This window comes from Aquarana catesbeiana, linkage group LG05 (genome assembly GCF_042186555.1).
Source record: "Aquarana catesbeiana isolate 2022-GZ linkage group LG05, ASM4218655v1, whole genome shotgun sequence".
NCBI lineage: Eukaryota > Metazoa > Chordata > Amphibia > Anura > Ranidae > Aquarana > Aquarana catesbeiana.
In genome coordinates, this window is record NC_133328.1 from 368,311,728 (window position 1) to 368,323,500 (window position 11,773).

Below are 11,773 nucleotides of genomic sequence, written 5' to 3' on the forward strand. Positions count from 1 at the left end.
TGTTCTGTGTCAGACTTCATTCTTCCTGTGGAGTATACTGGAAGGAATGGTGCAGCATGTCACTACAACTTTGCCAGAATCCAGTCTGTGGGGAGCTTTTATGCTTTGTCGTCTCTTTGAAATGATACTTTATCTCTCTTTTTATTCATGTTCTAGGTACAAGCCAAGGGAAAAATTGAAAGTGCACTTTGGTACTCCAGAGTTCCTTGCCCCTGAAGTTGTGAACTATGATTTTGTCTCCTTTCCCACAGACATGTGGAGTGTGGGAGTCATTGCCTACATGCTGTGAGTTGGCCAAGAGCATACGTCTGTTTTGTGTGAAATATTCTTTATCAATTTCTTTTTCAGATTTATTCTTGGTTTCCTGTCTATGTGGGCTCTTTTGCTGAACTAGCTTTTGTGCTGATATTTGAAAGGGAAAACGAGAGTGCTATAGCTGAAACAGCAAGGGCAAATGAAAAATAAATATTTTTATCTTTTTATACAGCAGGGTAGAGAGACAAAGAGGTAGAATTATTTATCATCTATTAAAGAGAGTTATATCAATCACATTTAATGTGGCCCTCTGTGCACCCTGTGGGATGCATGCCTCACAAATTTAGTCTGTTAGTTTTATTACAGCACACAGTGCAATGTACTTATGGTGAGGATAGACATATCATATTTAAATTGTTTTGGTTAAAGTGGAGCTATGTACAATATAAAAAAAAATAAAATACATACTGTATATGATGCTCTCTGTCTCTAGCTTTAGCACAGCATTTTTTTCTGAATCACCAAGTAACATAATTGTATTATGTGTTTGTTCTAATAGTAGATCCATTTTTTTCCACTTTAACACTGTGAGAAGGAAACCACTGCAATACTGTCACCCTGTTGACAGGGTAGTTTTAAATGGGCCTAATGACTTCATCTGTATGCACATTATGGACCAGATCATTTTTCTCATTTCCAATATGGCCCTGTTTACTTAGTGATAGTGTTTTCATTACGCAAGGTGACAAACTAATACATACATTGCTTTTTTAGGAACAAACATGGCTTTCTTTTGTATTGCAAAAATTCTCTTCTTTTTCTCTAGTATTCAAAAAATTGTTTTATTTTTTTATTTCATTGATAGACATAAATGCCTCTTAAATGTTGACCAGTGTTAATTAAAAAAGAGAATATTTTACTGTAAATAAAAGTATACATTTTATTCTATAAGGCTAGGTTCACACTATGAATCACCAATGAATCACACAGGGATGCGCACTACATTCCTGTGCAATTCACATGTGATTAAGTGCAGTGTGATGTGAACCTATTCATTTTAAATGGGCTCCAATCGCACTGCATCGCACTAAAGTAGTGCATGCCAATGGTGAAACAACCAGGGTCGCAAAGGTTGCATTTGCGACCAAGCCCTGGCATTTTTGCCACTGTCAGGGGGCCCCCAGCAGGGTTGCTTGTCGCAGGGTTCTGTGCTAAGAGCATCTCTCATACAGCTCAGAGCCTGTACTAACAGCTCCCCCTCCCTCCTCCCTTGCATGGATGGGAGAGGAGAGAGCTATTCTGCTCCTTCTACTTCTGCACCTCTTCTCCTGTGTATGCACCGCAGGAAGTGTAAAGCTAAGCAGCTGAATTTGATCATTCAGCTGGTGGGTTTCACACTGCCTGCAATGCACACAGGAGGAGAGGGGCTGGAAGAGAAGAAGAAGAATGGCTCCCTCAGACTTTTAATGGTTAACATAGGCAGGGAGAAAGGGACATATCGCTTCCAAGTCACCTGTCAAATTCCTGTAAAAAGTGATCCACTGCAGATCGCTTTTCAGAGGAAAGCCGCATGTGTAAATTAGATCTAGTAGCACAGTTTTTGTATTTTTTCAGAACATTTTATTGTTTATAACCAATAATTATTTAAAATATTTTTGTTTTTGAACCATAGGTTGAGTGGGCTTTCACCATTTTTAGGGGAAAACGACAATGAAACTCTAAACAACATTTTGGCTGCACAATTTGATTTTGAAGGTGAAGAATTTCAAAATATTTCAGACATTGCAAAAGATTTCATTAATAAGTTACTCATCAAGGAAAAATGGTAAGAAATATAATCCTCCAAATTGTTTAATGCAAATGAAAAATCTATATGTGTACTACATTTTAATATAGCAGATTGCCGAACTACTAGTATTTTGGTTTAAATCTCTAACCAACAGTAGAAACTGCTTTGCAGAGAAGAATTGATGTGGCAGGTTCTGAAGTGCTCCCTGCATTTCAGCACCTGGCATTTAATAGACAATACTGTCAAGATTAGTGATTTCTGCCCCACAGTACACCTATAGTCTTTACCTTGCTGGGAAGAGAGAGCTGCACAGGAGCATTGGATTAGGTAAGGGAGAGGCAAATTTTGCTGACACTGCACTGACCCCTAATGCGAGGCGGTGGGGGGGATACACTTTACTGCCACTGCACTGACCACAAATGGGGGGGGGGATTCAAAATCACTGTCACTGACAATTAATGGGGGAATTAAATAAATAGCATCGCTACTGGGCACAGGGGGTGGTTGACAGCACTGCCATCATTCCTGAGGGTTTTTATTACGATCACTAACACTAATGCTCGGGGTTATTATTGATTTCATTGATTATGCTGGGGTATTTATAGCAGCCACCAACTCCAATAATCACTACAAATGAAAGAAATGCAGCAGGACCAACATTTTCAGGAGTTGAGGTGTGTTATAGCCCATTCATTGTGAATGGCATGCCTAACTCAACACAATGTACAAAAAACTGCTATTCTGAGTCCCTCTGGAAGTGATTGGGGCTGCACTTGAGGCCCTACATGAAATTCAAGTTGACCACCACTGATATAGGGTATCTAAGCCAGCAAGTGGCATGTAGTAAATCTGTCAAAGCTCTGGATAAAGTGTGAAGAGATTACAACCTCTGTCAGGTTTCTTTCCGGTGGGGAGATTTCCCATTTCTTTCTGAGTGATCTTAAGAACTCTATAACAAAATACACAAATACAGAATACAAGCTCTTTTTATATAAAGTGGAAGGATCAGAATGTCTGTTGTTATTTGTTATTAGAGATGAGCTTCTTTCTGTGACCAGAAACAGCAAATTAGTTTCAACACTTTTCATTATATGGCAGTTTATTTTTATTTCTATTGTGTTGATTAAATTAACCAGTCACAGTTTGCTAGATAACTTCACTCCAATTTTTAATTTAATTTGTATGATATATTTTTTTATTATATTTGATTATGGCCGTTTACTCTATTTCACAAATGGTTGTTTTAATTCTAGTTGGAGAATGAGCGCAACTGAAACATTAAAGCATTCTTGGTTATCAAATTCCAAATTGCACTATACCATTAGCCAGAATTCAACCATGTTGGTAAGTGCTAAATATTATTTATCAAGTATAAGTTATTAAAAACATGAACAAATCATTAGATTAGAAAAAAAAATATCATTCAGTAGGTTCACTTCACTAAAGAGATGGAAACTGCTAACATAGCCAAGTAAATTTTCACTTTGCAAAGTGAATGTTCACTTAGCTTAGTAAATACTTTTTTTACTCTTTACATTGTTTTTTTAAACTTCCCTTGCACGTTGAATATTCAATGTGAACGCAGCTTCACCTTATTTACTAAGCCTGGTGAAAAGACTTTACTGCTTCAGTAAAACAACCCTAACGTTTTATTTTTCAATTAAAAAACAATTATCTTTGATATTTTCTTTTATGTTGCATATAACATATTGTATTTAAATATTATATAACATGTTACAAGAATAATTTTGGTTTAATAGTTAAATTAATGTATTCTACCATACATACCCCATGGAAAAATACAGAAGAAAATGAACAAGCTCAGAATTCATTATCATGTTTTAATCTCAAAGTTAATGCCATAATATTGTTATAATGAAACACAAAGTAATCATAGACCTCTAATACATAGCTGTCATTTGAAGTGCCAACAGTCTTAATTTCTTACCAGTGTGTTTAATGGCTTTATTTCCCTTATATATGTTACTCGCAAGTAGGCAATAAAAGCTACTATTCATTCTTTCTTTCCATTTCAGAGAAAAAAGCAAAGCTGCCCTGTGTCTGAGACACCTGTAGAGCAGTGACATATTCCAGGCTGTAATAAGCAGGTTTGTTGAAATTGCGTACATTGCACAGTCTCGCTGTGTCATATATACCGTGTTTAACAAATGTCTGCTGTGAGTGTTACTGTCTGTATTCTGATACAAACTGGGCTGACTTAAAAATTGAGAGATACATGAGGGTGTTGTCTGAAGCTACCAGATTTCAACTGATATTTTCCCAGTGTGGGTAATAACATGAAGGAAAGTTGCTTTCTCCACTGTTTATAATCTTAACCCATTGTCATAAATGTTTGGGTTCCTTTTTGGTACTTTTCTTAATATCCCAAGAGGTGTTTGATTTAGGCCAGACTAGAAAACTTGTGTTTACAACATAAAATGGGATTTTACCAAAATGATATTTCCATTTTTTTATTTGAACAGTTAAGAATTATTGCTAAGTCATGTCTTAGTTTCGTTAAGGGATAAAGGAATATACTTATTGCTAATGTCACATACTGAAATATTATTGGTTAATGACAAATACCTTTAACAGTTTTTTTTACCCTGTCATTTTATTTTTTCTGCCTCTCAGCTGATGGTTAGTATGTGACACTAATGCCCCGTGCACACTGTCGGAATTTCCAACAACAAATGTTCGATGTGAGCTTGTTGTCGTAAATTCTGACCATGTGTAGGCTCCATCGGACATTTGTTGTCGGAATTTCTGCCAACAAAAATTTGAGAGCTGGATCTCAAACAATTCTGTCTCTGAGCTCTTCAGGCAGTTCCTTTAATTCTCATTTGCTCTGACATGCACTGTGAGCTGTAAGGTCTTATATAGACAGGTGTGTGGCTTTCCTAATCAAGTCCAATCAGTATAATCAAACACAGCTGGACTCAAATGAAGGTGTAGAACCATCTCAAGGATGATCAGAATAAATGGACAGCACCTGAGTTAAATATATGAGTGTCACAGCAAAGGGTCTGAATACTTAGGACCATGTGATATTTCAGTTTCTCTTTTTTTATTAATCTGCAAAAATGTCAACAATTCTGTGTTTTTCTGTCAATATGGGGTGCTGTGTGTGCATTAATGAGGAAAAAAAATGAACTTAAATGATTTTAGCAAGTGGCTGCAATATAACAAAGAGTGAAAAATTTAAAGGGGTCTGAATACTTTCCGTCCCCACTGTATATATAGATATATATATTTTTCTTCTTCTAAATAGTATAATCAATTCTTTTGTAACTAATCGGAAAAATAATGTTTCACTGTAAAATATAGCAAGCATCCAGCACTCAGCATCTTTAAATCTAACAAGCTGCTAGAAGCTGATTTGAGGTTAATTGCAGCACATCATTGGTCTTTGAGCTGCATTATTAAATACATTTTTTGTGTTGTAGAAGCATGGCCATTCTTACTAATCTACCCTCAAGGCAACTAATAATAAGGTTTTCAGAGAGCCATAACCCTGAGTAATAAAAATAATGAACTGAAGGAAAGTAGCAGAGTTAACCACTGAACTAAAAAAAAATAAAGTATTGTATTTTGTTTTACAGAAACACTGCTGTGTGGCTTCTACTGTGAGACATTGAAGCAATTCTGGTGCTGTGACCTTCTATGACATGACTGGGGCATTTACTAGCTGGATGAGTGCCATTTCACCTCTGGCGCATGTCTTGGCATTGCTGGCCTAGCTTCAATTATTTTTTTCATGTGTTATGTTAAACTGATGTCATGAGTTCCCGAGTCTCACTAACTACTTACTAGGGTCTGCCATGCTGAAGTGTTCTTACCTGTAGAAGGAAAGCAGGAATATGTTCATAGTGCCAGTTTAAATACATTGGTTTAGGGTTGTTATATAGTTCTGTAAAATCTTACAACATTCACACTTGTACTACATGCCCAGTCTTGGCTCTCTTCTATGAAACATACTACTTACACATTTGTGCTTCATAAATGTGTTTGACATTAGATATCAAGCTGTTACACCCTCTCAGCCTGGACATGTATCAGTATTTCCATGTCTGGGTGGTCTTTTGTCAATAATACAAGTAGTTTGAGATCTGCCTAATAAAAGGGATGAATCATAGCCATATGCAGTAAGTCACGTGTAGTGCAGATTCCTTAGTAGTCATTGTGCTGGAGAAGCCTATTTTCTCTGGGCTTGATGATACCTTTGACTGGACCAACATAATCTTTAAGGTGTAAAAGCTTTGGCTTTGTTAGGCTTCAGACCTTCCTTCTGAAATTTTGCTGAATAAAAAAGTGTAACAGATTTTCACTTTAAATAAAATTGTGTATTTATTTTGCACTGTCCTTTACTCCGGAAGTACTCAGCTCTGGCCCTAAAGGACCGTTAACAAATTGTGCACTACCACAGAATATAAGAGAAATATACTTCTCCCAACCTATTGTTCCCCAACAGCCAAAATCGAACACTAAATTTAGCAGGTGAGTCAGCGTTCAACTGGCAAGCAGACAGTCATAAGGAGTCCATGGGAAATAAATGCGGGGGATGGTGATCTTGATAGGAGGAATGACTCAAAAACATTTACCGGCAGCTCCTCGATGGGTTGGGAACTCCCTTCAAGGCATATAAACAATAAAGGAGGGCGCCATATCAGTATAAGCCAATTAAAAACAACAATTTATTCAGTATTACTTACATATAAAATCGCTGCAGGCTGCATACAGGGCAGCTTGCTAGGCTCTCACAAAATGCCACTGATAGTAGGTCTGCAGACAAACAGAACAAGAGAGGGGGCGGGCCGCAACGTTTCTGAGGTTTCTCAGTGATACTGAATAAATTGTTGTTTTTAATTGTCTTATACTGATCTGGCACCCTCTGTTTATATTGTTCCACAAACCACTCTCATTATTAGCTTTGCTGGGTTTCCATTAACTAATCTACCTGTGAAAGTTGAAGGGAGAAAATAATAAAAATATACAATTGCCCTGATTCATATCTACTCAGCATTAAAAACATTAAAAATGCTAATATTAACTGTTCCTGAATCTCAAAGAGATTCTATGTGGCAACTGGATCTCTAGTTCTGTTACTATTTATGTTAATAACATTATTTATTCAGTAGGAAACATTGCTGTTACACTGTTCCATGATTTTGTCATATTGTGGCTGTAAACCCTGGAGTAAAACTGAGGGGAAGCATTCGTACCCAAACTTAAACCCTTACACCCTTTTTTTAATAAAACAGTATGGGGTTGATTTACTAAAGGCAAATAGACTGTGCACTTTGCACAGTGCAGTTGCCTTCTGTAAGTGCAGTTGCTCCAGAGCTTAGTAAATGAGGTAAGGCTTCACTTTGCAATGAGTACCCAATCACTTGCAAGGAAAATAGAAAAAACTGCATTTTTCCATGCACATGATTGGATGATGGAAGTCAGCAGGGCTTCTGCTTATTTACTAAGCTCTGGAGCAACTGCACTTGTCTATGTTCCTTTAGTAAATCAACCCCTATGTGTCTTTTTTTTAATTTATTTGCATCAAGATGAATAGGCAAAGCTTAAAGAACTCCTGTGACAGCATAGCAATTTACTAATTTATTACGAACCTGGCAAAACAATTCACTCATCTTCATTGACTACTAGGTGGGGGACAGCTGTATTAATTAGTACTATTGTAAGAAAACATATAACTATCTGTTAAGGTAGCTTAAGAGCAAAGTTGAGCACTACTACATATTTGGTTCCTAGTGCATTTTCAGTTGGTCCATCAAAAAATACTATTCTTTTGTCCTTAATATATGAATACAACAAGGAGAAACATACATATTGTTTGTTCCATTACTGTGTTATGCAGTTTCAAGTGATTATCTTTGACAGCATTGCAAAACAGACCTGCTTTTAAAAAAGTCACTTTTAAAACAGTAAATGTGTCATTTACTAAACATTCACTGGTGATGAATTACTCACTATATATTAAAACACATTCACATGGAAGATTTACCTGCAGTGAATGTTTGGACAATGGCACATCCCCTTCTTTATATAGTAAATATGCTACTGGCATAGGGTATGGATCTTTACGTGTGTACACATACTACAGACATCTTACATAAATTGCCCCTTGCATTCATCTATGAACATGAAACCCCAGCCAAACCTTTATTTTTTGTTTTGAGTATGCAATGGTTATTAACTATCATATTTAGAGGAAAAATTAGAGGAAAAATGCACTGGGTTTGTATTTTTTTATTTTCCGGACTTACAAAATGTTTTACAGTTCAATTGCTGATAAGATCAAAGACTGCATATTAATACTCTATGGTTTTAAAAGCAGCCAGCAGGTGGATCTTTCTGCTCCTTTTTTAAATATTTTCCAGGATCTCCTTAGCTCCACTGTTGAAAAACTCCTGTTGTTTAATGTAAAACAGTAATAAAAATCTAAGAGAGCCTCAGACCCTTTTCTCATGCTATCCAAAACTAAAAAACAAGTTTTGGCTGGAGTTACATATTGATTGTTATGTATGTGGATTGACATTTGGTGAGCTTAGTTCTGCATTCAGAAATGTGTTTAAAAATATGTAAAACTATGTACATATTAAAATTTTCTCCAAGTATCTTCTATGTTATATGTTATATGTTATTTCAACCACAATACAAATATTTTAGGAACCTTAAAATTTAATATGTAAGTAGGCATGCTCTTTTTCCTGGGTTTATATAATGCCCCTTTTATGGGTCACATGATTAAGACTTTGAATGTCTTCCAGTCTCTGTGTTAGTCATATATCTAACTATAATCCGTTATAAAGAGTGTTTAAGAGAAATGTACAGTATATGCTCACTAAAACTGAGCCACATATTAAAAATCTAATCAGCATGCAAGAAATGATACATTTTATTTAATAAACAATTAATTTTATTGATGTGATACTTTGGTATAATATATTTTGTAAATTGAAGAGCAATTTTGCTGCGCCCTTGCACATAGTACTTTTCTCTTTAGTGCAATAAATACCCTCTGTATTCAACTGCATAATGTTTACAATGTATTTGTAAGTTGATTATAATGCATTTTCTGTATTTATGAGCAGTCACTGAAGGTGTGATAAGGATTTTTGAGTGAGTTTTAAAGTATGAATAAGCTGAAAGAGCACAATTTTATATGATATTGCATGTTTTATAAGTCAGATGACCTGATAGTTTAACCTGGGGTGGATTTATCAATAGATTAATATGCAGGATAGAAAAAGACAGCTAAGATCTCACTGGTCATTATATTTTTGAGACTGTCTTCCTCCAAATTGTATAAATAATCTTCATGGTGTAATGTAGCCATGGTATTTCCTCCCCTCCTCTAATGCCTCGCCATTATTATAATGCACCTGTCACTGGCTATGGGATCATGGCTGCATGTTGGCAACAGTTTGATAAGAAAAAGAGTTCTCAGGGCTCGTCAAAGGCTGCTTTCAAATAACTTTACAGTTTATGTGCAAATGGAAAATTGCAGTTTGGGATAAGTGTCTAGCAGTGGTCCCCCGCTCTCTGTTATTCTAGCACTATATACAAACACTCAAGAACATAGAACATCCCTAATCTGGGAAGAAGGCTGATCCAGTGTCATCCTTAATAACCCACTGATTTCCCAAACGTTGAAATGATGAGTGATGGTTTTCAGGAATGGGTGAAAGGTGCCTTTGAAGGCTATTGAGAGTATCCCCTTTGCTCCAGTTCAGGCACCCAGACTGCTGCATACTGTTAATTAACTTTTCTCAGTACTATAATGTTGGTATTATGTTTTTGCATAAAAGTACAAAATTTGACATTTTGGCTGTGTTATCATATTGTTAATATATGTAAAACCAGTGAGTCAAACTTAGAATTCAGAGAGTGCTATGGACCTCACATATTTTAATCAATGCAAAGGCAAAGGCTAAGGGGATAGGATGGCGCTCTTTATTTTTAGAGTCCCAAAAGGATTAACTGACCACCGCCAAGAAAATTTCACAATTTGTCGGGGTTAATTGTCACAGCATATTGATGTTGTTTTGCTGCACTAATTTTCAAACAGATTTTCAAACATGCCATTTGCATAGAATAAAGGGGGATTTCCCTAGCTAGTATATTTTGGTAGTCTACAGTAGTTGTGCCTTCCATGAAGGCATTTGGTAAAATTGATATCCAGGATTATTTAAAGCACAAAATCTCACACCGTTTTAGCAGTTTATAGTCCTTGTAAATTATTTTTTCCTAAAATAACTTTTTTCTTTTAGTAAAAATGCTGCTTTCTGTTCTTTCACTACTATTCTCTATGCTGGTATAGCAGATTAACTGTCACAACCCTCAACACAAATGTCCTCACAGGGACTTGCAGAAGAAGAGCTAGGGCCCGACAGACCTGTAAGTGAGTGCTGATTTCTGAGGTGCCTACTGGATTGCACAGCCATAATAAGACACCTTGCCAAATTGTTGTAACAGGAAAGATGAGGTAAAACAATGTAAATTGAGGTTTTAGTGCATTGTCTGTCTAATTACATTTCTATTTCTGTCATATCACTTTGGCTTTAAAAGTTGGCAACTTTTCATATGACTCCCAGCAGCACAAAACCAAAAAACTGTGTTTTATAGTAACCTCAAACCCATGCGATATTTACCTTTACTTTGCAGACCAAAGTCTGTCCTCTTCAACTATTATATGTGCCTAGAATGTCACCTGGGGATGAGGGACCAGTGACAGTTTTTACTAACTGGTGCCAGCATACAAGTAATCTGGAATCATGACTCAGGCTCCTTAGAAATGTGAGGTGTTCAGGAGGACAAGATATGGGTATGAAGCAATGTCCTCAATTGAAAAAAAGAAAACCTTGGAAATGTCCATTAAATTATTTAATAGCACATTATATTTTGCTTTTCCAGAAAATATTATGCATCTAATAGCTATATCAACTGTGTTGCTTAATTATACTCTGCAGCAGTTTGCTTTACATTGGATTGTAATTGTTACTAACATGCAATGTACATTTTTATTGCTACATGTTTTGATGTAATAGATGAACTATTGTAGATGAAATAAAATACATTTTATTTAAATATTTGTGTTTTAGTTGTAATATATATTTACTGTGTGCAGTGTGTGTAATGTTGTTGATTTTAGGCTTTCAGGGGCACCATCCTCTTCTGATACAGAAAATAAAATACAAAAGATTTACAACTTCAACTGCATACAATTATAACTGTTGTTAAATTAGAGTATTTACAATAGTTGTAGTGCATTGCAAAAGTTGGTGAAAATGCAGCAAACACTTTTATAGCTTTGCACAGAGTAATGCCTAGTTCACATGGGCTGAATGTTGGGAGACTTTGGTCGGTTCAATAAAAACCGGTTGACATTCAGCCCATGTGTATGTCAGCTGGTCCAACAGAAGCCGGCAAAAATGGCTTCTGTCAGATGAGCATACAGGAAGATCAGATCTGGTACTGGACTGTTCTGGCGGGGGGGGGGGGGGGGCGTCCTCCTGTCAGAACACAACAGCTCAGTGGGGGGGCTCCCACCGGAGCTGTCAGTTTTTTTCATTTAGGAAGGATCAGCCCCTCTATCAGATTGTTATTAATGGTGATGCTTCTGTTGGAGAGGTCACCCTAACCTCCTGTTTTGACTCCAGAGATACAGATAGAAATAAACATAGCCTGATAGAGATTCTGACCCTTCCCTGGAATTAC

The 11,773-nt window shown here is 36.4% G+C and overlaps 1 protein-coding gene across 3 annotated transcripts in view; it reads left to right on the plus strand.

Moving 5' to 3' along the window:
* Positions 1-11,117, plus strand: part of MYLK4 (myosin light chain kinase family member 4) — a 236,582-nt gene extending 225,465 nt beyond the window's left edge. The window contains exons 11-15 of one of the 3 annotated variants that reach the window (XM_073630957.1): positions 157-285; positions 1,928-2,080; positions 3,298-3,388; positions 4,081-4,152; positions 5,647-11,115. In XM_073630957.1, the coding sequence (XP_073487058.1) occupies positions 157-285; positions 1,928-2,080; positions 3,298-3,388; positions 4,081-4,128 (421 nt within the window). In that variant the 3' untranslated portion in view covers positions 4,129-4,152; positions 5,647-11,115. Of the gene's footprint in view, positions 1-156; positions 286-1,927; positions 2,081-3,297; positions 3,389-4,080; positions 4,153-5,646 lie in introns of all 3 variants that reach the window. The other 2 variants (XM_073630958.1, XM_073630956.1) reach the window with 2 other exon arrangements.
* Positions 11,118-11,773: the final 656 nt, after the last annotated feature.